At 34.6% G+C, this 27,879-nt stretch overlaps 1 protein-coding gene, 1 long non-coding RNA gene and 1 other non-coding gene across 4 annotated transcripts in view; 2 read left to right on the top strand and 1 right to left on the bottom strand.

Annotated features, from left to right (window-relative positions):
• Sesn (Sestrin) overlaps positions 1 to 27,879 on the top strand; it is a 211,286-nt gene that overhangs the window by 135,858 nt on the left and 47,549 nt on the right. Inside the window, exon 6 of one of the 2 annotated variants that reach the window (XM_083053222.1) lies at positions 21,615 to 21,662. The exons of the other annotated variant lie outside the window; for it this stretch is intronic. Coding sequence (XP_082909348.1) covers positions 21,615 to 21,662 — 48 coding nt within the window. The remainder of the gene's footprint in view (positions 1 to 21,614; positions 21,663 to 27,879) is intronic. 2 annotated transcript variants of the gene reach the window in all.
• LOC145944701 (uncharacterized) lies at positions 504 to 26,407 on the bottom strand. The gene is made up of 3 exons (XR_014426728.1): positions 25,670 to 26,407; positions 4,460 to 4,691; positions 504 to 1,123 (listed from the first exon to the last, which is right to left on the bottom strand). It is a non-coding gene; the product is annotated as an uncharacterized LOC145944701 (long non-coding RNA).
• Trnaa-agc (transfer RNA alanine (anticodon AGC)) lies at positions 16,376 to 16,448 on the top strand. The gene has a single exon. It is a non-coding gene; the product is annotated as a tRNA-Ala (tRNA).

Below are 27,879 nucleotides of genomic sequence, written 5' to 3'. Positions count from 1 at the left end.
AAAATTGGTAAACAATATGTTTAAACGCCGCGTTCAATATTATATAATACATGGAAAATAACTTTCCCAGAGAGAGAGAGAGAGAGAAGAAATGTTAGACGAAGGTTTATATTTTATGCGCGTGTCGAACATGCGTATAATATAATATATTTGTACAAAATATATGCGCATATCAAGTTGGGAGTGTATTGTCGAATAGGCAAATGACGCAAGAGACGAAGCATCACAAATTCGCGGTGAAAAATATAAGCAACAGATGGCTGTAAGCGAGTGTTTACGAAGAATTCCTGCGCGCGGAGGATTCCTGACATATGTATAAATATATTCTTGTTGTTACACGACAGAAATGTCTTATAATTTTCTTCCTCGGGAGTTTTCGCGAATTATCTGATATCAATACTTTTCTCTCTCTCTCTCTCGATACAAAGCAATATAATATTTTACTCGATATCTTATTTGTGTAAAAATTATCACGAATTTTACGTAAAATATCGATACGACGTGAAATAACTTTTTTTCACAATTTCCGCCGATAGTTATCCGAATCTTTTTAGAATTAGCGCGCGCGTAATCCTAGCGAGATGTTTTGGAGCAAACTGTCAGCCGAATGATGTATCGTGTGGCCAGCATCATGTCTAACTTGTTTGTTCACCTCCGCTTTTGGTGGAGTACTAATCTGTAAACATGCTTACTTCTCCTATTGTTCTTCAGCTTTATACAATTTTAATTAAATCTAATAAGTCAACTTGTATTTTTTCTAAATAACTTTTGAAATCATACATAGACGCATTGCTAGAATTGATGCTATAAAAAAATTAATAATTGTATTAAAAAATCCCAGACTTGTGATTATTCGGTTACCATCAAGTATGTCACCTCTCGCGAGATAGATGGATCCCTTTTTCCCTACGCACGTAAATGAAACACAATTTAGGGACCTGGCAAACGACATGTTCCGACTCCGTGGGTGCTTCCGCGATTATCCGCTCGTATAATATTATTACACGCTGATTACCGCCGTACAATGCTGACGCGATTATCTGCGTTTGGCCTTCGTTCAGAATGGACGACGTGTAATTACATCGGCGATGTAGGTGGCTTCCCTCCCTCCTTTCTCCGTCTTCTTCTAGAGGTTTAGATTTTAGATACATTTGCATAAAAAACATGACGCGTAACGATGTTTCCTTTTTAAAGATAAGATAAAAGAATTTTCGTTCGTGTTTCTTTAGAACAAAAAAAAATACAAATGACGTTTAGTTGGATATTTTTTTTTCCCTAAAAGTTTATCGAGAGATTTATCATTGTTTTCACAATACAATGACTTGGATTCATATTTTTGCGCAAATTTGGATAATGATAGTATAATTGATTTAATTATGAAGGTAAAGATTGAGGAATGACAATGTGAAATTGTGCTTTATCGAAGCGTCTAGACGCTGAAAAGGTGCGATATGATATTTGACGATATATATTAATTCATTAAGTAAAATAGCGATCGCGCGTTACGCAGGAATGCGACCTGCAAATATCGCATTTTTTCATCAGAAATCGTTGCTTATCGGATAATCGAATAATATCGTGTCGCGATAGTTTGTTTCGATTCAATCTACTAATGGTCTAGACGTCTAGACGTCGGTAACACGAACCGAAAGTTCGCAGTGGTTTTTTTTTCCGCAAGCTTTCCAAGCATCCCTTGCGTTTTACTCTGGATCCCGGACTTGCTTTTATTCAATAATGCCGCGTAACGGCTTCTATTTCCTTCAAACTTTTTTACACCATCCTGCAAGATGCATACAAACAAGTATATATATATATAAAATCTCGCATGCAATCTTATCTTTATTTTTAATTGTTCGTATCGACGATTTAAATATTTTATCTTCGTAATATTTTTGACGAAACTCTGCTGAAAGTAATAAAAATTTATAAATTTTGGCGATTTTATTTCTTGAGATTCCGCAAGAAAAGAAAAAAATGAAAGAGAGAGAGATAAATAAATGGTTATTGAACTTTGATCGTCTCTAAAAATTCGACATGAGCCGCTCGGATATCTGTGTTTTCCGTCTCGAGTCTTATTAGATTCTATAGAAATGACACATGTTTGTCGAACTTGACGCTAAAAATTAGGCGAATAAGCACCGCTAATCGTACACGCGCGTGTGGGAATGTTTTTAACGAGAAAATACTTGGTCATACACACCGATACAAGCTACATATATACATATACATATAGCTAGCGCGATATCGATCAGCGCGATTTCCGAGTCGGTCGAATCTGCGTGAAATCTCTTCGCGGAACGATTCGCTCGACACGAAATAATCCGCGGTTACGTTCCGCCTCGGTGATATGTAAATGCGCATTATGTAAACCCCGACACACCGTAGATTCGAACGGAATTAACGAGTCCCGGGACCCATCGTCATCACCAGGTTGTGACTCCCGGCGTATTATTTATCTCCGTGTCGACCGGTCGTGTTGTTTTGTAAGACAAAGGAAGATACACGCGTGAATTAGCTCACCCTTATCTCCTTTTTTTCTTTTTTTTTGCTGCGCAGCGCGTGTAATCGTTGACGCGTAACGTGCGAGAGGAGAGAGGGGGAGAGAGAGAGGAGAGGAAAAGAATTCTAATTAGCTATTGTTAATCACCCTCGCTCGGTCAAACTGGATTTCGAGTAACCTTGTCGCCTTTTATCTTTCGCGCCCCTGCGAGTTCGCGCGAGAGTGTGTGAACCATGACTAATTAAACACACATTCGCCTCTCTTTGGATCACGTTACGGCGATTTCCACTCCGACAAAATTGGAATCCTCCACGTGGAAAGGAGCCGGTGGAATTAACTTTGTATCCTGTTTCCGCGGCATCGGTGAAGCGATTAATGCGCGCGTGTGTGTATTGATTCCGCTTCCTTAGCATTTATATAAATGTAGAGCGAGAATTTCAATCTCATTAATTCTTTTGTAATTGTGTAATTTTCGTCCTTAACAAGTTGCCAATAAGAAGAAATTAAATGATACTGATGAAAGTTTTATCGATATTAAACATATTATAAATTTATAAAATTATATATTATACATATATTAATTATATATAGTTTTTTAAAATTTAAATATCATTACTTTTCTTTTTTTTCTATTCGATAATTTTCCAAGCTTACGCATTATTTTTTTACAGATTTTTTATATTTATTTTTATTAATATATTAATTAAAATAAAAAATGTGACATGTGTATCAGTCACATAAAATTTAATCAAAATTAAATATAATGTATAATATATTATTTTTAATTAATATATTAATTATATATTATACACAGAGAGAATTTATTTCTCTTAGAATTTACCCTGAAAATCATGCTAATCAATCATGAACAATATGGTATGGAAAGAATTTTATGAGGATTTCTCTGATATTTTTTTGTCACAATAAAAAATAATAACATCTATCACAATAAAATATAAAATATGTTTTACTAAAAGTATAGTAAAATTTACTAAAAGTATAATAAAATTAATCAAACATATTTTTAAAATTCTCTCCATACCCATATTGTCGCACACGATTACCACGATTTTCAGGGTAAATTCTAAGAGAAAATTTTCTCTGTGTATATATCAATTATGCATTGTATAATAATTATACACTATATATAAAATTTCGATTAAATTAAATCTTGATTGATACACATGTCAATTTTTTATTTTCGACGGCGATGGCGTGTTTGAGAAATGATTTGCGCGCTATACATATTGCCCTTTCAACTATAGATTATTCTATCAAACGGTGATATATTAGACACCAAAGCGTTTCGCTTGTGCAAATCATCTCGCTGGTCCTCCGACGTTAGAACCAATCCGTTCGACAATGAAAGCTGTAAATCGACACGGACGGGGAGCAGGAAGTGTCGCGGTGGCGTTACGACGACAAGATTAATCGACTTGACACTTCCGCTATTAACGGGGGGACCTTCTCGTACGCGAGATCGTCGGCGTGTAACAGCCGTGCGAATGAAATGAAAATTCTCCTCGAGGTATTAATTATTTTTCTGGTCCGCGTCGCGCACAAACGAACGTTTTTCTCAAGCTCTGGCAAGGAGGGAGAGCCGAACGAGTTCTGTCGGAAGTTGCTTTTTATCCTTTGGTAGTTCGCGATAACTATGATTCATCGGTGAAGTCGATGTTCACCCATCGTCTCGTAACAAAAACCAAGAAATCCGATTAATATCAATTGGTTACATTTTTTGGGGAAAATCGCTCGACCAAGAGATATAAATTTTCTGTATAAACGTAAATCCTAATGTCTCTTGCGTCTGTCTTATTATGAATTTATCGTTACAAGAAATTATATCATAATATTTAGGAAAAAAATTATTTATGTGCGATTATTTGCGAATGCCTAGTATTTTACATACGCGAAGCTTCTTAAGGTCGCTGAAAAATTTATCTCCAGATTAAATCTCACCTTACGCGAGAATGCGTCATAAAAAGGTTCATCCTCAGGGGAGATTCCAGTATTGTCCTCAGGAGAGGGAGGTTACCAGCCGCCTCTCCTATCCTTCGTGTATAAAAGGTCTGTGGAATTTTTCAAGACGGTTGGGGAAAAATGGACTCGCTAAGAAGGGTCTGGAAAACCTGGTCGGAAGGTCTGGAGAAACGAGTCCTTTTCCCATCTGCAACACTCTCGTGCCAACCATCTGAAAGGCAAAGGATACCCGTAATCATACAAAAATGATTTATTATTTAAAAATTTATTATTAAATAATATGGTAATTAATAATATATATTAAAATAATTATTTAATACATTTATCCTTTTCCTTTCACTGGATAATTTTCCAAGTTTACACATTATTTTTTGCGGATTTATTTATTTACTTTTTATATTTATTTTTTTATATTTGTTGAGAGTAAACTTAACAGATTACACATTCGACTGTTCTCGTTTTTTATTACCAAAAATCGCGCAACAGGTAGGGAAACGAAAATCGAGTTTTTCTCGAAAGCGAATAATGGTTGCAAAAACAATTTTACAGCCGTGAAAAAATCTTTAAATAAAGTGGAGGAAATTTAATATATTTAAGCAGAAGTACGTAAAAAAAACATTTTTTTTTGCAAAGTTTGAGACAAAGGACAAGAATGTTTTACTTTAAATATGAATGTATTATTGCGAAAAAATAGCTTTATTATATAATATTTTTCACGCCAACTCGATAAATTAAAGCCGCGATCATGTATCTCCTCTTACATAATCCTGTTAGTCGGTAGCGAGGCAATTGCTAGATCATAATTACGTGCAACTTATCGCGAGAAGTATTGTATTATCACGTTGTTTTCATGCCACATGAGCGTTTTTCACAAATGCAGAGAATACAAATATTTTTTACGAATGCTATCTATTTTCGTCGATTATTCATCGTCGCGAATGACGATACGAGGAGAATTTTCTAAACGCGATCCGCGAATAGAATTGTCTATTAATTATTTCATTACCGTTTTCCGTTAAGAAAACTCGCCGGCGAGTTTAACCATCATGGATAGGATCGGTTTTGCTTGCCGAGTGTGACTTCATCATTCTCCTCCGCTCGTAATCGAGCTCTCCGCTACCGGTTTCGCTTATTTAAGGCTCTCTTTGTTCTCTTCGAAAGCGCAGTCCTACTAAAGCACCATTTGTAGCACAGCTACAGAATCGTAATTCTTCATTTAATTAACGTTATTATTTTTCGTCTTTGTGCGTGAATTTTATGAGTTGCACGCCCCTTTAACATAAATCATTGGTCCCAACATTATTTCACTAGCTCCATATACTTTACAAATACACACAAAGAGATGTGTGTATTTTTGTCTTTTTCACAAAAGACCATTTATTAATTTTTAATAATATATTTTAATTAATTATATTTTTTAATTAATAATATATTTTAATATGTATATTAATATTATTTAATGTGTAATATATTAATATTATATATACATATATAATATATTTAATGTGTGTGTATATATATATATATTTTTTTTTTTAATTATCAATAATTGTGGCGAATAAACAACTGTCCGTTAACTTGATTTCGCTTGACATATTCTTCGTCGTGTTCTTTTTGTTTCGTCCATTCTCTCGCGGACGCGTGCGATTACATTATCGCAGTAATGAGCGCTAAGTAGATTCACTCGGTTAAGCAAAAACGTTCTAAGCCTGTGCACATAAATTTGCATGAGCGTGTATCGCGTAAACGTGTGTCGAGGCATCAAGTTCGCGCGGTGACATTGAAACCGTCGTTGTTCTCTTTCATTAGTCTCTCCTCCCGACTTCAAGTATCCGCGATTTCGAGGAAAATTTCAAAAGACCCCCTGTATTTTATTTTTTTTCTTAATTTACGGACATCTTTCTGGCAGCCAACCAACTGTGGTTTCATGCATTTTGGAGAGACGAAAACAAGAAACGTCTCTATCCAGACTCTCGCTGAGCAGGTAGAAAACCCATGAGATTTTGAAAGATACTCGGAAGGGAGAAAGAAGGGAAGGGTAAGGGGAAAAGGACGGGAAAATGAGAAAAGGGAAGGGATAATTGTGCGATTTTCCTCGGTGCTTTTAATTTTACAATAAAATCGAATTTTACGTTTCAATTGATTTTTAACGCTTTACAAAGTCTTTTTTTATTCGAAAATATTTTCTTGCAAGTGATTTGACATTCGATGCACATATGTATCTTATCTACCGTCAAAAAAATATGTTTACTGTGTGATTTATCTCTGTCGGTTCAATTTAATATTTAATATTTTTTTTGTATTTATTGAGGAAATAAATTTAAAAATATTTTTAGAAACAATTTAGTGAGAAAAAGCATTTAAAAATTATCTTCGTTTTTGTTGTCGTTAAATTGTTATAGAGTGGATTAATTAATTCTATGTTCGAAATATTTATTATAAAATTTTTCATATATTCTAAATAAAATAAATAAATAATTTTTAGCGGAGTACCTTGGAAGAGATAAATTTATTTGTACATATATTTCTCTATATATTCATTAAATATTATTTATTATATGAATATACAAAGATTAGATTGGCCTATATATTATATTATGCGTCAACGGAAGTTTTAAATAGATCGTTATGCTTCATAAAAAGTATCAAGTTTCTTTGACACATATAATCAGAAAAGGGTTAACTTTTTATTGCGTATATTGTGTTGCTTAAAGCATCCTTTCCATTCGAAACGTATATTTTATGCAAGCTATCAACACATCTGTCATTCGCTTTCTAAACAGATATCGTTGAATTGATTTATACTTTGATATTTTTTTAGTGTATTTTGAAAAATGTATATTTTGAAAAAAAAACACGGGATATAAAGAAATATTGATTTTGTCGTTGACAAAGCGTAATTCTATCATGTCGAAATTATCACAAACACACGCAACCGTTGACTTCAAGGCACGGTTCTTCACGCAAACTTATCACGCAGGGAGATTAGTCCTTATGTTGGTGAGTCATCGTAGCTTTTGTAGAACAAAGAAACTTGGGAGGGTGTCTCGAGCTGGCCGGATCATTATCCGGCTTTTATATTCGGAAAAACGCTTATAATTACCAAGTAGACTATCTGTACGGCTGTTGTACGCTCTATTTGAAGCGGCTGATGAAACGGATTTCCGCGTTGCATCAGACCGCTGATAAACTCGTTGTTTACCGATCGTTAACAATGATTCCGTGTTATCCGCCACCGCACCATCTTCCCCTTCTCCTCTCTCCTCTTTTCTTCTCCGTACAGAATCGAATATTTCTCGACGAAACCTTGGTGTCTCATAACTAGCATGTTTGATGAAATTCCATAAATACACAAACATACAAAGCTGTGATTAATTTGTCGGTATGAGCTTTCTCTTATCTGCAGCTCCTTGTAACTCGTAGATCCCACAAACACATCTTTTTCTTTATCAAAATTTCGACATAATGATTGTTTTTGAATTGGAAATGATTGAGATGATGTCGAGAAATTGAATTTCGGAGTGCGGATGAATAATAAAGCCCTCATTTTTTTATTTGCAAGACTTGAATGTGTAAAAAACATTCCAGTCATATTTTTGTCGAAGAGAGGACAGATGATGGATTGCGAAGCTAGAGATGTCCGTCGTCTCGTATTAACAACGCTCGTTCATCGTTTCGAACATTCGAAGGAAACGAAGGGCGAGGCGTGTCTGCATGTTAACTACTGTCCTTAATCGTAGTCGTCTGGATAATTAGAGGGCTTGTGAATGAGAACGACGATGGTCTCGGTCGAGAGAGCTCCATTCGAATACGAAAATGCCGGAAATGTACATGGGCGTATAGGTCTTCTTCGCAGAAACCCCTCGAATCACGAATTCTTGGCAGCTCCGTTCGCTTCATCACGGATTATTGTCCACAGATACTTTACGAATTGTCGTTAACTCTCTCGTGAAATAGTTACAGCCCTGATATGCGTATTTTTATTTTTCTCACAGGGAGACAGCTCCGTGGTAGAGAAATGTTTCATTCTCTTGTATATAAATAATTTTATTATATATAATTTATTTTTATATTATATATTTTATTATATATTTTTATATTTATGTAAATATAAATTATATAATAAAATATACAATATAAATTTGTTTATATAAATATATAAATATTTTATATCGACAGAGGAATGTTTTATTCTCTTGCATATAAAGAATTTTATTATATGTAATAATTTATTCTATTTTATATATATATATTTTTTTTTTATTTTTATAAATATACAATTATATGAAAAGATATAAATAAATATATAAATATACTATATTTATATAAATATTATATTTTTATACGCTAAGAGAATTTATCCTAAAAATCATGGTAATCGTGGGACAATATAGTATATGGAGAGAATTTTATGAGAATTTCTCTGATTAATATTTATCACAATAAAATATAAAACATGTTTGATTAATTTAACTATGCAGTTTAGTAAAATATTAATCAAGCATATTTTATATTTTATTGTGATAGATATTATTATTTATATTGTGATAAATATTAATCAGAGAAATTCTCATAAAATTCTTTCCATACCATATTGTCCCACGATTACCATGATTTTCAGGTTAAATTCTAAGAGAAAATTCTTTCAGTGTATAAATATTATATTTTTATATAAATATATTTTATATAAATATATTTATATATAATATATTTATATATTTGTATAAACAAGTTTATTATATATCTTATAATACAATTGTAGTATATATAAGCAATTGTATATACATAAACAAACCCCCCTGCCGATTTTCCTTGCGTGTCATATCCTTCCAGATTGCGTACCGCATAACGTGTGCCAGTCACGACTCGGGCCGCGCCCTGTGCAGGGCTTGGTAAGCGCCCTTTATGTTCCTTACACGAGGAGGAATGTCACCGTGTCTAACGCGATCTCGGTCGCGCACAAAGGAGCGGAAACGAAGGGTGGCTGCTTGGCAGTCGTATATCGGACATTGAATTTATTTTTTTTCCCTTTCTCTCTCTCTCTCTTTCCTTCTTCAGCAAGACTCAGGCTATAGCTAGGTGAAAATCACGCGGCTTTGATGCTGCATGCCGCATAACATTCAAGTTGACGTTTATTCGTTCAATTCAACGTCGAGACGAAAGTGCTCTCGAGCACTCTGGGGTTTTCTTTGGGCTTTCGAGAATTGTTGCGGGAAAATCTTTCGGCGATATGTTGTAGCTCGCTCGTTGTTTATTTTGATACTGTCGATGCTATATTTAACATCTCTCGGGCTTTTAACAGCTGGAACGGAAGGCGTGTTATTTCGCCGGGAGAATAACGATAAATTACCAAAGCGGGATGATTCTGTTGCCATTTGACATCAACTATGGACGATTAATAAATCGTATATCTAACAATAAGATAAGAACGGAATCGAATCAACGTTAAAAAATCAGTATCCTAGAATAATTTCTTATCGAGCGGACAATGAAACAATATATTTTCTAACACAGATCTTCGAGATTCTAAACAGGAACAAAAAGAGTTCTAAAATTAATTAATTTTTTTCTTGTGTTAAAAATATTTTTCTTAAAAAATTTGCTATATATTATATAATTTAAAAATTATTATTTTGACCGTAAAAAAAACAATATGGAATAATTTCACGTATTAAACTATCGTCAGTGTCAAACGCAGATATCTTCGGGATTCTAAATACAGGAACAAAAAGCGTCCTAAATTTAATTAATTCTTCTCTTGTGTTAAAAATATCTTTCTTAAAAAATTTGCTACATATTATATAATTTACAAATTATTATTTTGTGAATTTTTACCGTTAAAAAGAAACAATAGGGAATAATTTCACGCATTAAACTATCGTCAGTGTCAAACATTAAGAGCGACAATGTATTACTCGCACGAATTCGTAACGGAAACAAAGGTGGAGGGGAAAGAGCGAGGGGGGGAGGAAAGGAGAGACTGACAGAACAATGAAGCTTATTTATCACGCGCCTCTTCTTCGTTGGCCAGAGGAAATGTTACGAGCTCCTGTTTACATTCGGAAGCGGGCCATAAGACCGGTTCTTCTCCTCTCCCCCCTTCTTTCGCCCTCCTCCCTCCCCCTTTCCCTCATTTGGATTTTACGCGCCGTAAACCGAAAGCAGAACGATTAAATTCCTTTTCCAGATTGGCTGCCGGGGTGTTATTACCAGAGCGAGGTGTGCAATTTCGGGCGCGTTTCTCCTTCCCCCCCCCCTCCGGTTCAGGCTCCCCTTATTACATCGTTGACACATGAGCGACCATCGGCCCTCCTCTCCCTGGCCGTCCCTTTCTAAGTGCTTGACTTCGTCCTTCGTGACGAAGGGATGGCTCCGAGATTTTACCTAACCGGTCCCTCCGACCGACTCTCCCCTTTTCTTTTTCTTCTCTTCTATGTCCATCTCTCGTACTACTGCAGGTACTAATCTGTCGGAAGATAAATTTGTTCCTCTCGCGCTCTCGACTCGAGTCCCACGATGATTCCTTGAGTGGATAACAGCGAGGTACCGAGTTTTATCGTCGCATTGTATAGCAAACGTGTCGTATTTTTCCTTATATATCCGTAAAGTTTTCCAACGAGATTGATTTTATAGTCTAAACGATTGCGATAGAGGAAAGAGCAGCACCTGAAGCCATGTCATATGTCATATTTATACGAATCATTATTCCACAGGATGATCTGTTCTGAGTATATCTCTATTATAAGTTATAAGTGTGTTTAGAGTTTCTTCCTCTTTTATAATAAACTTTATAGTATTCTATTGCACGTGAAGAGAGACAACACATTTTAGTAAATCCTTATAATTTATACAAAGCATCTCACGCAATTAGAACCACAAATAAATTTCCGAACATTTAAAAATCGGAGCAGTATAATCTCTTCGTGACTTTATCGCCGCCATTGTTTAACCGAATTTATAATTTAATGCGGCAAACATTTCTCGATCTCGCGTCGCGGAAGTTATATACATATCTATATATACATTGGACACCGAGAGAACGATTTATATAAGACACAATGTACATATGTATGCTCCAGCTATATATATGTATATATATAAATCCTTAGAGACATTCGGAGCCGTAAATTTTATAGCTCGACGGGAATATAGTACGAGGTCCGATTTAATTTCGTCAGGACCTCTCGCGCGCGCGCAATCCGACTAATTTATCGCGATATAAAATTCGTCCGCGCGCTGTGCGTACGATCGCGATAGATCATTGATCTGCGAGCCGGCGAGGGGAGAGATCGCTCGACTGCTGCTACTATGGGGGAAAGAAAAATACATTGTTGATACAGCTCTGGTTTTACGACCCGACGTCCAACCACCGACGTTCTCGTCACCCCGCTTATCCGTACGCGCTTCCAAAAGACACACGGGACCCGCGATCCGACCGCTCTCACAGCCGGGTTTCCCTTTAATTTATCGGCGCATAAAAGTCGGAGAGACGCAGTTACGAGCCGCCCGTTCGGCATTGATCCGCCGATGATGCCCCGCGTGCTCTTTCGCTCTCCGGAAGCGAAAATGTACGCAAGCACGCACGAGGGGAGAGAAATGCGGCGATTAGGATGCGATACTCGCAGCAGTCTCTCGCCTCGTTGACGCAACGTGGAAATCGCGCGGCTGCCGACGTCGGTTTTCATCGCCCCGACCGATCGGACGGTTTTTATTCCGGGTGTCGCCAAGGTTTTTACTTCGCTTTTCTTCCTCGGTCGACCCTTATTTTTTTCGCGCAGAAAAAATTTATTTCCAAATTTTGACAGCTGGGATATAAATTAATTCAGGATCTTTTAATATTGAATAGTTGTATCCACACAGAGAGAATTTTCTCTTAGAATTTACCCTGAAAATCATGGTAATTGTGGGACAATATGGAAAGAATTTTATGGGAATTTCTCTGATTAATATTTATCATAATAAAAAATAATAATATCTATCACAATAAAATATAAAATGTGATAAAATTAATCAAACATATTTTTAAAATTCTTTCCATACCATATTGTCCCACGATTACCATGATTTTCAGGGTAAATTCTAAAAGAAACTTCTCTGTATAGCATTACAAATATATATATATGATTATAGAAAAAAATATATTTTTCTTCAAATGATTTTATATAATATTAAAAGAATTGAATCTGAATTAATTTATGTTCCAAATATTAAAATTTTAAAATAAATTTATATATAATAATTTTTTTAGATTGTTTTATAATAGTTGCAATTAAAGAGATTTTAGGGCGTTCAGTAAAGTCGTCTTTTTTTAGCGAATTAAACTTTAATTAACGCAATTATTTGTCGGACTATCGGGCAATCTTTCGCGAATAAACGAGCAGGGAATTTCACGCGAATCAAAAGTCACACTCACACACAAACACTGTATATATATATATATATATATATATATATATAGAAATATACATATAAATCATCGGATATACACAATTTTCGGCGTATTAATTCGAGCGGACTGGCATAACTACCGCGAGTGAACAATAGAAAACTCGTCGTGGATTTCATTTGGCGAAATCCCTCTCTCCCTCCCACAGCAACCTTCCCACCGGGGAAGAGGGTGCAAGTTTTCTCGTTAAACCAGCCTTTTGCGCGAGCGGCAAGGGCGGTATTGTCGGAAGAAAATGGTACGAGTGAAAATTCTAGGAGTTTCGCCGATGGGGCGTGGAAAATAAAGCCCGGAAAACTTGACAACGTAAACTCCTCCGCGTCCCAGCTCTGCTTTTCCTCCACCTTCTGCTGCTTCTCGCGATATCTCTCTCATTTTCATCCTATCTCCCTCTTTCGCTTTTTCTCTGTTTACGGATTCGCGAGGCGCTTGTTTGCGCCGAATTGCACGAGTGGAAATCTCGAAGCGACGTGCAGATAACTCCGGGGCGTTCGTTAATTGAGTTGCAAGCTGCGACAGAGGGCGGTCCACCCCTTTTTCTCGAACACGGGATGTTTCGCGTGTGTCCGGGGGAATTGACTATCCGTTTTCAAGTTAATCGCATTAATGCGAAAGCTTGGAGCGAAGGTTTGGAGCTGCACGTTTTTTGGAAGTTACGTTGTTAGTGAATTCTTGGAAAAAAAAAGAACATTGTTATGTATGTACACATCCCGCGCGACTTTATTAATCGATATAAACACACAGCTGATAAGAGAGAATCGATCGTGTTTAATACTGAATTTTGTTTGCCCGCCGTTAATATCTCATTCAATAACAACGTGAGATGTGAGAATCGAAGAAATTTATTTATCGCTAATTGTCCTGCTAAGACTGCGGCTTTTTATCAGTTATGCTTATTGTGTGTTTGTAAGAAACGTTATTAGTTTTATCTCGTATCGCTCGTAATTGCTTTGTTTTTTCTAAGATTCTCGATCTTCTCTCTCTTTTTCTTCTCTGCAATTGAGAATGGAATTCATTCTTTTATCATTTCAATCCTACAGTTATGATATTACATATATCGAGACGTTTTTTTGAGTATCTCGCAGTTTGTCCAATTTATGTCAACTGTGCTTCGTCTCGCTTGGCCCTCTTATCATGTTTTTCACATAATATCAAGGCGATTATTATTATTATTTTTTTTTTAATGGAATGCGTATTGATTTCTTGGAATATTGCAATATGTTACAGCAGATGTATTTTTAAGATTAATCGTCCGTAACGAAACTTAACATTATTTTAATATAAATTTCAATATATTGGATAATATACATATTTGATAATAGTAGTAAGTCTTTCTCGAAAATCGAAATAAGTTTTTCTCGATGAAAATGTCAACATTATAATTTTGAGCTGTGAATTAAAAAAGCAGATTTTTTTAAAAAAAATCTTGATCTCTAATTTTATCAGGATCTAATCCTAAAATTTTAAGAAATGTGGTACTTTAAATTTAATTTAATAAATTAAATTTTGACAGAAAAATTATTCCAGCGAGAAAAATATTATATTTTATTAAATATATATTAAATACATATATTCCGCGGAAATTCTCTTCTCGATTTAAAAATACCATTCCTTAGAACTCTGATAATTTAAAGCGAATAATATAAAAAAAAGAGAGGGAGAAAAGGAAAGAGGAACCATCGATTTCGTGGATTTGGGCAGACTTTGCACAGATGCATCCCGAAATAATGCTGCCGAGACAGCTGCATGTCTTCTCTCGTCGCCTTTGTGCTCGTCTGCAAATTATATTATCAGGTGTTAGAACAATGCTGCGGCTCGTTATCAGCGTCGAAGTGCAGCAATTAAAGCATCGGTGCGGCGTGAGAGACGATACGTTCGTAAACAGATTATAGATACCCGGCGAGCTACGTGTATACTTGCAACGTTATGCAAGCAGTTATTTAAGGCCCCCAAGTCACGCGGCTGTGTTAAAAAGTTATCTCCGATCGCGAATTTATTCCGCATATTGAGGCGTATCGGTGCGATCGCGAATCTCTCGGGCGTTTTTTTTTTCTTGACGCAAAAAGGCCTTTTGTCAAAAGGCCGCTTCTCACTGTTCGTAAACATCGTGACAAAGCCTTTGGCGCTTGCAATTCTGGCAATATTATGCAACGCTCACTCAGTGACCGTCACGTATCCTCAATAAAAGGAGAGGTCCTTGAAAGAAGAAAAAAGCTATAAAACTAAAATGCCACTCGTTAAACGTGAATTTATAACGTCGCGTTATCTTAATTATTAATTATAACATTCGATTTTGAGAATATTTATTTAAAATTTTTACTTTTCCTTTACCCTATCTTCCTTAATTTTATTTCACGTAATTTAATTTTTTTTACACATTATCTATTATAATTTTTAATTATAATATTTTTATATTATAATAATTATAATTGTATTAAATATTATATTAAATATTATATTAAATAATTAATAAATAGGTAATATTAAATATTATATTAAATAATTAATAAATAGGTAATATTAAATATTATATTAAATAATTAATAAATATAATATTAAATATTATATTAAATAATTATAATAATTGTCAATTCTGTTAAATGCGAGAGATCGTATGACGATGATGATTGAGCGAAACACACACACAATCGGCCAGTACGATGATAATGCTTTTTGTTAACGTCCAATAAGAAGCACGTTTATTTTTTTTTTTCACGTTTCATTCGCGCGCGTGCGACTTCTGTCGTCAATAGAGATACGATGATAATAATAGTATGCGCACACGGCGTGAGATAATGTCGAACGCGTTTTCGCGAAACCCGACGAGCGAACGGTCAGCAACTCGTGCATCGAGTTGACACGGATATCTCCCGCTTTATCAGGGGTCGGGGCGCGTGCATTGTCGATGCAAATGTCCGCCGGAGGAAATCACGTCGGCGGATCTCTCGTACCTGTTCACTGATGCCCGCAATCTCGCGGAATTATATTATACCGTTACGAGCGCGCTGGATCTCTGCACTGCGGAGCACACACCTTTGTATATGTGTGTGTTTTTTTGAGCTTCACGGAGCAGGAAATTCGAATTGCGCGTTTATAGCGGTAATAGAGATTATTATGCGCGATTTAAAAATTTTTAAATAAATCGCCTTTAAAATAATGACGTAGGCTCGAGCCAAGTTTATAAAAATTAATTAGTAAATTTATTCGCAAGTCTTATCCCAAATTCTTACGTCGGTCGTTTCAATGTATCTTGAGAATTGAAGTCGTAAATGAAAGAGAGATGTTAGATTAGAAACAAAACTATGAATTGACAAGAAGTAAACGCCTACCTACGACGCGGACTCTCCTCAATTCGCGAGACGTAAGACAGTACTCGATATAAGAAAGTGTAACGTTGCACATGTTATTTGATGCTGAAAATCTCACTACCTGCCTTTCTCTCATATCAAGGGGGCGTAGCTCAGATGGTAGAGCGCTCGCTTAGCATGCGAGAGGTACCGGGATCGATGCCCGGCGCCTCCAAAAATTCTTTTGCCACTTGTAAAAATAAACAAGGATCTTGCAAAAACATAGCCGTCATTAAAAAAAAAAAAATGTTTTTTATTAATATCGCATCAGAAAGGGGTCAGAGATCGTTGCACTTGCAATTAACCATGCATCGCGGCGTAAAGTTGACGTAACAGGCTCACAATTGCACTTTATTGCATTGTGAATCAGTTCAACTTCCTTTTCACAATGCATTTTAATTGTTACATCTCTAATGAAACAAAGCATGAAAAGGAGCATCGATTTTTTTATCAACTTGACGAAAATTTGATTATATATTTTGTATATATTTCTTTGCTCTTATTTCAACTTTAATTTTGTCACGTTTATGAAGAGATTTAAATGGGTTTAATTTATACAGATTTTGAGCTCCAATTTCAGTAATAAAGGAAGAATTTTTTTATTTAGAAGTTTAAAATAAAAGCTTTGGACAAAACTATGAATTAAATAGTTTAAAAAGAGTAATCTGTTTTTAAAGTATCAAAATAGATGTTAGAGATTGAAAATTGAGATCGAAAATAAGGAGAAGTATTTCAACTCGAGATGGTTCTTTGTTATAAAATTATGCATTGTTTTTTATCAAGCTTTTTCTTCTTACTATATTTTTCTTAATCTGTCTTTTATTAACACAAGAAAATAAACATTTATGGTTTCAAATAGGAACTGAAATCAGCCTCGTTAATAACAGAGAAATAAAGATCATGGAACGACGCATGACTCTTGGACTATAAAAATGATTATTGCCGCAATAATATATATGTACCGTACATATGCTATGATTTATACCTAATCGCTTAATTCAACCTATAAATTTTTTTAAAGACAGATAAATTTTCCTTTTTAAAGAACTCAGTCAGACGTGAAGTAACTCGTGATTTTTTTACAAGGTTATAATACTGGTTATTTTTATCTCGCCAAACAAGAAAATTACAATTTATCTGCAATTTAATTAAATGATCAGTTTTTTTGTTAAATAAAGAAAAAAACCAGGCGACGGTTTCTCTCATTTTGGCGAAATAAATTTCGCGTCACGTGAAAACGCGAGGATCGTCATCAACCCCTCGACACCCCCTCCTGTCCGGTTTTCCTCCTTTTATGTAACGCAAAAAGGAAACGACGCTACATAGCGCTAACGAACCTTTGTTCGCGATTTTACGATTCCGGTAAATAGCCGGTTCTACGAGCGCAGCCGTGACGTTGGCTGCGGCTGTAACAAAGAGACGCAACGATCGCGTTTTCCGGCGCGTCGTCGAAAATTGCACCGTTCTTCTGTCTCGCTTTACCCCCGGTGTCCGCTTCCGGAAAAGCCCGAAACGACCGTAATAGGGAGGGGAGGTCCTCTATGCAGAAGTTCGCCTCGCTTTCCCTCGCGCATGTCTCCGCCACGTGTGCGTCTGTCATCTGCATGCTTCACATCGCAGTTACAAAATTGTTCAAGAGTATCTCTCTTAATCTGAAATAAAAGCTCCACCTTATACCCGTGTTACGTAAACGGCGCAGATGGGAGAGGGAGGCAAGAGGGAGCATTGTCCTCCCTGAAATTAACAAAAAATTAAACATTTGCTCTCCTTTTGTTATAATTGTTATCTATGATTAATATTTTTTGACAAAAATCAGCTGATAACTGTCAAAAATATTAATCGAGTTTAAGGAATTATAATATATTATTTAAAACACATTATTATTTCATAATTTTTATTATATATTCTTATTTTAAAAATTAATTAGCAAATTAACGCTTTAATCAGCTGATTTCTGTCAAAAAATATTAATAAAGCATTAATTTGCTAATTAAATTTTAAAATAATAATATGCTATAAAAATTAAAATAATAATGTTTTAAATAAAATGTTATAGTACTTTAAACACAATTAATATTTTTTGACAGTTATCAGCTGATTTCTGTATCATTCTTTTTAACATAAGATCGAGGAATAGCGCGCGTTTGTGTTGTTCTAATTTCTTTCTAAAAAAAGGCATGTTAAGTCGACTCTCTACTTCCCTTTGTCGCGATGTTGATTAGCTGCCTCGATTTGCGTTGTGCGTTATATTCATAGCATCGAGAGACTGTCGCGAGAGTTAGCAGTTTGACAGTGTGTCCAAAATAAAATTAAATAAAATAATAATATGATTTAAATAATATGTTTTAATACTTTAAATTTGATTAATATTTTTGACAGTTATCAGCTGATTTCTGTCACAAAATATTTTTCGCGGATAAAGTATTATAACATATTATATTACTTACAAAATATTATTATTTTAATTATAATAATATGTTGTAAATAATATAATATGTTATATACTTATAATATATACTTTGTCCGCGATTAATATTTTTTGACAGAAATCAGCTGATAACTGTCAAAAATATTAATCGAGTTTAAAGTATTATAACATATTATTTAAAACATAATATTATTTTATTTAATTTTATTTTGGACAAACTGTGAAACTGCTAACCTTCGCGATGACAACTGCTCGATGCTATATGAATATAACGCACAACGCAAATCGAGACAGCCAATCAGCATCGCGGAAAAGTTAATAATAATGTCAATAACATGCTTTTTTTAGAAAGGGATCTGTCGTTTCGGCTTTTCTTATTGGTTGCACCATTTTTTTTTTTTTTTTTTTTTTACGTACATTTTTATACGCATTATTGTTTCGATACGCTTTATTTATATTTAGCGGGATTTTTTTCCAAATATGTCGTCAAGACAAGAAAGAGATATTTGGCGATATCGTACATACCTGACCCATATATCACACGTCTCGATAAAATGCAAATCATCCAAATCCGCGCTGAATAATTCACATTACAAATACAAATGCATGTCCGCCTAATGTTTTTCCCTTTAATATTAATGGGAAGCCATAGTATATATGTATAATCATTATATACGCGTTCCAGCTCATATCTTCGAGCGAAACTGCGCCCGAAGGAGAAACTGTCCGTTTGACAGAGACAAATATGCATCGGCATTAATTTTTAGCTTAAGCTTGTTTAGCATAGGTCGGAGATTTATATATACATATTTGCGCTATCTCGGCGTGTATAAACAGGATATGCCCCGGAAATGTCCGAGCTCTCTGATTTTAATGAAAGATTTCACCGCGGCAAACAAAAGAACGTAGGAGTAGTTTGTGTATCGATTTACTCGACGCTGCCTCTCTTTTTTCCGATGTAAAAGCTCTTTCCGGCCAAGTAGGCGTCGTAAAAATTACGTAACCCTCCGCGTACGGAGGATGAACGATTTTAGGGAGCTTTTATGCCCAATGGTTTTTATGAGCCCGTTTGATATCGGGGATCGAGAACCATTTCGTAAATTTTCTTATCCAATAAAAAGTATTGCCGTAACGTATGAGTTTATTTTGGTGAGTTTTTATCGCGAAAACGAAAGAGAGAAGAAAAAAACGTGCGCAAATATATATCAGAGGCATAAAAATATTACGACCTGGACTCTGGTCAAGGGACATCTTATAAGGACAACAGAGATATATCTTTTGTTTCTATTTCTGTGTATTATTTTATTTCCGACTTTTACTGAAATTTCATATTGAATTGTTGTATATATGCATTAAACATGATGCATATATACAACATAGGTATATACATTTTAATATAATTTAGATAAAAACTAAAAAAATATTATATAATTTTGAAGTTTCTTATTATAAAGTAATAAGACATAACCTTGAATATCTTAATAGATAATTTGCTTTTAATTAAAATATTTAAATAAAAAATATCAAAATATTTTCAATTAAAGGTTAATTATAATTTAAGATATCACATGACAAATGATAACACTGATTATTTAAATTGCATTATATGTTTAAATAATCAACGTGTAAATTTGAGCTCTTATAACATCCTGATTATTTTTTTAATCATATTTACTATTTAACCATATTTTATATATAAATAATGAATTTGCATACACACACATATTTTTTTTTTCTACATGCTGTTTTTATTTTTAATATTAGACTCTTTGAGTAATTAAAATAAATTTTTGTTGATGCACCTTTGATGATGCGACACTCTCTATCTATTTAAAAATTATTCTTAAGATCCCATTTAAGAACATCTGTGCAAATAGTCTTGTGCAAAGTAGTCTGATCCTCGTTTAGCGATCGGCAGACATGCCGGCATTGTTACGCAAAGTTTTACAGCCGACGTGACTCATTGTCGTTCTTAAACAATTTATATCGGCGACTCTGAAGGCGGCTTTTAACGGAAGATTACGTGCAAGGACATTGAGGAACAGGAGATATAGATATAGAGTACATAATTATATGTCTGTATAGATATAGAGTACATAATTATATGTCTGCACGCGCGACTTTTCAAAGTGCAACAATAGTCAGTGAGTCATGCCACTCTTGATACTTGATACGTATTTATCAAAATTGCAAGAATATTCTCGCGCGCTCGTAAATTTTAATAAATTTCTTGCATAACTATAATTTATTGTTAGTATCGAGATGTAGCGTTGCCACAATTTTTTGGAAGAACCCACTCTCATTTTGCACTATATCCTATATATTTAATTCTACATGAAACTTTATGATTGATACATACACATATAAAAAAAGATTAAAAGTAAAGTTAAGTAAATTAATTTTCTTAATTTACTTTACTAGAACACAAGCGAGCGCTACTCGCGCGCCATTCTTCGGCTTTATGTTAAAAGAATATTTTTTAAAAATAATAAAAGTTTGTTTAAACTCGATTAATATTTTTACACAGAACTTAGCTGAGTAAAGCATTAATTTGCTAACTAAATTTTAAAATAGTAAAATCTTAAAAAATTAAAATAGTAATATGTTGCAAATAATATGTTATCATATCTTATTCTCGATTAATATTTTTTGACAGAAATCAGCTGATAACTGTCAAAAATATTAATCGAGTTTAAAGTGTTATAACATATTTTATTTAAAACATATTATTATTTTAAAAATTAATTAGCACAAATTAACGTTTTAATTAGCTGATTTCTGTCAAAAAATATTAATAAAGCGAAAATTTGCTAATTAAATATTCTAGCTTACATATTTATATTTATATTGTATATGTTATAATGCGAAATGATAAGATTATTCTAATATATGTATGTATTTTATTTGTTACAGGTAGGTAGCATTGCGATACACAGTGCGATTCACGCGTCGTCTATTGCGGTGAGTTATTACATTTCTATAGCGATAATGGGGGTGTATATGTATAATATGTTGAAAATATTAAAATAATAATGTTTTAAATATGTTATAATATTTTTTCCGCGATTAATATTTTTTGACAAAAATCAGCTGATAATTGTTAGAAATATTAATCGAATTTAAAATATAACATCCCTTTCTAAAAAAAGCATGTTAATTATAAGTCGATTCTCGCAAGTATTGTTGCATCTTTTCTGCGATGCTGATGGACTGTTTTGATTCACATTGTGCGTTATATTCGTAGCATCGAGAGGTTGTCATCGCGAGGATTAGTAATTTAACAGTATGTTCAAAATAAAATAAAATAAAATAATGTTTTAAATAATATGTTACAATACTTTAAACTCGATTAATATTTTTGATAGTTATCAGCTGATTTCTGTCAAAAAATATTAATCGTGGATAAAGTATATTATAATATATTATTTAAAACTAATATTATTATTTTATTTAATTTTATTTTGAACAAACTGTCAAACTGTTAACCCTCGCGATGACAGCCTCTCGATGCTACGAATATAACGCACAACGCGAATCTTGACAACCAATGAGTATCGAGGAAAAGCGACAACAATAAACTTCGATATATGCGAGTATCGACTTTACATATCTTTTTTAGAAAAAGAAGATTAATTAATTTTTTAATTAATTTTTTAAGTAAAATTTATTTTGAATGAATTTTAAGCAGAGTTTCTTTTTTTTAAATGTAATTATACTTTATTATAATTTATTATAATTTATTATAAATATTTAATTTTTGTCAATTATCGTGAAAAAAGCTATTTCGTCGACGTTATAGGACCGATTTATAGTTTTTAATTTTTCTCAAATCCGAAATCTCTTTGAATGTTGTTTATGGCAGCTTAAAACTTTATATTTTGATATCGTGATTCATACACACTGGTTATTCATTAGCCGCTCTTACAACTCTTTTGGCATGTGATGGCACATCTTGATTATGCAAATGTATTCGGGACAAAAAATATCGAGCTGTTACAATGTATAACTAGCGTGAGGAATGTTAAAAAAACAGTTGAATACATACACACGTTTTGTGTGATAAAATTTCGTAAGATAGTATCCTTCGTACGTATATGAATTATCTGTTTTGCTTGTTAATTCTACTGGAAATGTGTTCTCGTTACATTAAAAATTGGCAATTTCGCGAATACATTCGTGATTCATTCGTTTAAAAACACACGAGATTACAGTTTAGTAAATTTTAAGAAAAGTGGAAGACTTCATTATAGCCTCTAATCTCGTGATGATATCATTTCGTGAAATAAATAGGTCTTTACGGCTTATTAATTATTTCTTTTATTAGTACAATTATGTTCAATTAAATATAATTAGACGTCAATCATTGCTCTAAGGGGGGTTCCAATTTTCTTAGGCTGGATATCCGATATCCCCTTGGTGGAATATATGTATGTATGTGTAAACCCGCGTATATTAGGGACCCACTGACCGAAAGACCGATTGAACGAACTCTGGCTTCTTCCATCGTGCAAGGTAAAAGCAATTTTCGTCATTCGAGCGTGGAGCCGGTTATTACTCATCGCGAGTTACGGTAGATAAAACTTTCCATTGATTTCGTAGCAACTAACCGTATAGTATCCTGAATAGTAGGCTGCTCCCTGCTCCGTTATAACGGAACGATAAAAGAGAGAAAGAGGTAAAGATGGATAGACAGAGAAGAGAGAGAAATCAAACGAGTATATCGAGAAGGCGGATATGAAAATAGGGAAATGGTAAGAACAAATTAATGAAACGAGAAGGAAAGAATAATAAAAGGCGAATTAGAGAGAGCAGAAGAGAGTGTATATATAGATCGTGTTTAGAGAAAAGAGAAGCTTATAGCGGGCTAAATTGATATGGAGCGATGTTATGACAGTCCGAAGACACTTTGACAGTTAATATGAAGGGAAGAGAAGTAGGCGCACCTTTTTTTTCTACCAAGGTATTGATCATATTTGGTTCGCTGTCCATGCGATATTTTTAAGTTCTCTGCTCTGTCGTATTATTGAGAATAGATGAGACACATAAAAAAGCTTGCATCCGTCCGTTCACTTCTTACAAGAGTAAGGCGCAAAATTTCATTTACATTTATTTATTTATATTTATAAATATTATAATGCACTCGGGGGAGCTCGACAAAGGATCGAATTCCGCTACAAAAGGAGTGGAAATATAAAAGTCGATGATCCTAATCAGCTGATTCGCTAAATCATCGTGGCAGACCCCGCGGCTATAAACGTAAAAAGAAGAAGGAGCGATGATTTAGTCAACCCCCCGTGGGGTGTCCAAATATCGCGTCCCAATAAAAACGGCCGTAAGACCAGAATAACAAAGCAAGTCAGGAGAAACAGAAACAATGGCGGATTCTTCAACGGATCGGGTCTCAGCCCCCGTCATTCGTAAGGGATGAAATCGAGCGAGCGAAGAAAACGGTAAGGAGGAGGAAAGGATGGGGGGAGCTAGAGGGGTCGAGGGGGACGCGTTGCTGTAAGTGCAGGGGCGAAATGATGGAGCATTCGAGGAAGCGGGAGAAGTGATCGAGCAATCGAGCTCGATGGAGATAGAGGAATAGGGAGAGAGGGAGAAAGACGGAGAGACACGTACATGGGGCAATTGCGGGGAAGGGGGGTTAACTGGGGGGGAACAGGGATATCCAAGCGACGGCCTGGTAATATCGTATGGCAGCGCCGTAACGAGAGGCGCTTTTCCGAGCGTTGACCCCTTCGCTCTTCCAATACTAACCTCGCACAAGAGCCTGTATCCGCCTTCTCCTGGGAATACGAAATAATAGAAACTTCACAGCGCGCTCGGAGAGAAAGAGAGATCCCCCCTGTCCCCCCTCGGCTTCGCGGAAATCATGATTGACCGAGAGTTCACGCGAAACTTGACTAAAATATTTAGTTCGCCTAACGAATGTTGAAGAATTGACAATTCGAACGCATGCTGTGCATATTAATTGAGAAGTAGGAGAAAAGTGGAAGATATAAAAAAAACTAGAATGAACACCGCGTTATTAATTAAATAATTAATTTAATTTAATAACTCAATTATTGTAAAAGAAAGAACCTCGCTTATTATAATTTACAATTTAATCCATATCTGCCTCATCTTTCTACATTTGCATTTATAAACTTATATTAAATCTCTAGTTAATTAATACATTCACAATTCAGTCTATCTTTTATATCAATTATCGAGATCTGTGGAAAAATGTGACACAATCTTGATTCGAATACATATATATATATATATATACATAACTCCGATTGTAAGAAACTATGAACTCGCAGAACTGCATTCTCCTGTTGCTTTCTTTCAGCTAATCTATTCATCTATCTACTTATCCAATAATCTAGCCTGTTAATTCACGCATATATGGAACACGTTTCCTAGAGAGTTCAATACCTGTTTCTGCGGCGAGAACAAATCAGGAAAGAGAACTGTTGAAGCCGCTGCTATATTGTGTTATGACGTTTCATCTGATTATGAGAACAAGGGAAAAAATCAACGTTTCATACGTCAACCCTTACACGCATAAAAGATGAATCTGTCTACAATTTGTTCTTATTCTCAACAAAATCTTTAATTTTTTCCTTCTTCGACAAATCGTATAAGGCTACGCAGAGAGAACTTTCTCTTAGAATTTACTCTGAAAATCATGGTAATCGTGGGACAATATGGTATGGAAAGAATTTTATAAGAATTTCTCTGATTAATATTCATCTATGCAGTTTAGTAAAATTAATCAAACATGTTTTATATTTTATTGTTATATAAATATTATTATTTTTATTGTGACAAATATTAATGAGAGAAATTTTCATAAAATTCTTTCCATACCATATTGTCCCATGATTACTATGATTTTCAGGGTAAATTCTAAGAGAAAATTCTCTCACTCAGTGTATTTATTTAAAATTATCGAAATTAATTTTTTGCAAACTACTCACGATTAAATTTAATTTTCCCCGTCGATGATTGACGTCTCGGGAATCCGACCCGTGCGCCATCAGGGAAAATCCGCTCCGAATCATCGACGATGATGACTGTCATGCGAAATCGAGCGCAGTCGCCCTGTGGAAATCGCATTTGCGCGATTTGTCGTTATCAACGATAATAATAATTAATGTCGCGCGGGATCGTCGCGCTTTTTCCTCGTGATTTCTTATCGAATCCGCGTGACGCGTGCCTTCCCAGTCTGGTGATCGAGGTGAAAGCTAGAATGTTTATCCGCTATTTATCGATGTGATCTAATATTGCGTCCGTCTGTTATATGCATGACGTTAATTTAGAATAAATAATATAGTCTTTCTGCGCAGTAGTCTTTCGTTTAAATTATACGGACGTACTAAAAACGTTTTCTCTCTCTCTCTTGCGCGACATTTCGTGCTCGTAACAAAGACTCATTAAAGGGCTCGCGGAAATAAAGGGTCGATCCCCCCGGCGCCTTCATTTCTCAGTATCCTTGGGAGACAAAGGAACAAGGAATCGCGCGAAGGTCTCTGGATGGTGATGCCATGACTTTGTCCGCGTCTCATCTACCTTCCCCCATTCGCGAAGAGATGATAGGAGCGAGGGAGAAAGGGGAGATGTGGTTTCATTGATCCCAAACATTTACGACGCACGAAACTGTTATGTCACATGATACGTTTCCCGTACTTAATTGAATTTCAGGACTCACTTTTGCAGAGGATGACATCACGGGCGTGTTTCTCATTTATTTTCTGACTCCTGTGTAGTCTCTCCCTTAAGTTAAGGAGTGGATCTAATTTTCTTGCTCTCTCTCTCTCCGCGTTTAATATCGACATGAACTCGTGGACGCTTGTTTTGACGGCTTCCACGACGATTGAGATTAATAATCTATTATCTACGAATATTAGCTTCGATAGTAATAAGCGGTATTAATCATCGACATAATTGCAGAATATCAATAATGTAATGACAAATATCATCATCGAAATATATCTCACAGTGGACTCGCACTTAGCGATGTTTGGTAGTTAGAGATAGCTTATCAGCAATCTGGAAATTACTTTTATAAGCTGTATTTAGGTCAGATTATACTTGTGACTTCTCAGTTCTAAGAAAAAGAGATGTACAATTTACGAAAATATAATCGATTATTTTATATATTATAAAGTCATTATTGAATAAATTAATATAAACATGTTAGAGAGTCAATATAAAATGTTTTAACATATATTAATATTTTTATAAAAAGAAAAATATATATAATCTTTATTTGACTGATTTTTTTATACACTATATTTGATATTCTTTGCATAAAGTATAAAATTTTTTAAATTCTTTCTTATGTCATTTGTGTGATAAAAAATCTTTGAGGAAAAACAATAAAATTCGTAATCGATACATATGTCATAGTTAATGTATACGCCTAATTTTTTTTTAATATTGCGCGTTAAACAATTTTTATAGTCACGATCTTTCTGTTTTCCTTCTGTCGATTTTTTTCTAACGACAAACATCGTGTCAGAATTTTTTACGCGATTGTTATCGCAATCGGCAAATTATACAGTATTCGATCGATGAGAAAGAGTGTCGCGTCCCTTAAATCGATAGCAGTTTATACGTCATTGACGCGATTAAGCGTTTAATTGCATGACGAAACTATAATTATCACTCGATATGCGGCACTCTTTCTCTCTCATCGCTCTTCTCACAAGTTTCATTGTGCCGAAACGTGAACTCTCTCTCTCTCTCTCTCTGATATATTTAGCGCGGTTAATACCACTGTTGCTAAGGCATCAGCTGATCAGGCCGGCTAAGCCGTCAAAGTGCAGGGTCGTCTCTTCAGCCTCGACCAACATGCGCTTTTTCTCCCTGCTTTTTCTTGACAGAAATATGCGTAAATATTTACAGGAAGAATTCTGAAATCCTCGGAGAATTTGTTGATTTTTAGATTATTTGTACACAGAGAGAATTTTCTCTAGAGTTTACCCCAAAAATCATGGTAATCGTGGGATAATATGGTATGGAAAGAATTTTATGAGAATTTTTCTTATTAATATTTATCGCAATAAAAATAATAATATCTATTACAATAAAATATAAAATATGTTTGATTAATTTTACTATGCAGTTTAGTAAGATTAATTAAACATGTTTTATATTTTGTTGCGATATTAATCAGAGAAATTCT

Source organism: Prenolepis imparis, unplaced genomic scaffold (assembly GCF_030444845.1).
Source record: "Prenolepis imparis isolate NDT839.2.m4 unplaced genomic scaffold, iyPreImpa1.0 SCAF_13, whole genome shotgun sequence".
Taxonomy (NCBI): Eukaryota; Metazoa; Arthropoda; class Insecta; order Hymenoptera; family Formicidae; genus Prenolepis; species Prenolepis imparis.
This window is presented reverse-complemented; position numbering and strand designations above follow the sequence as displayed.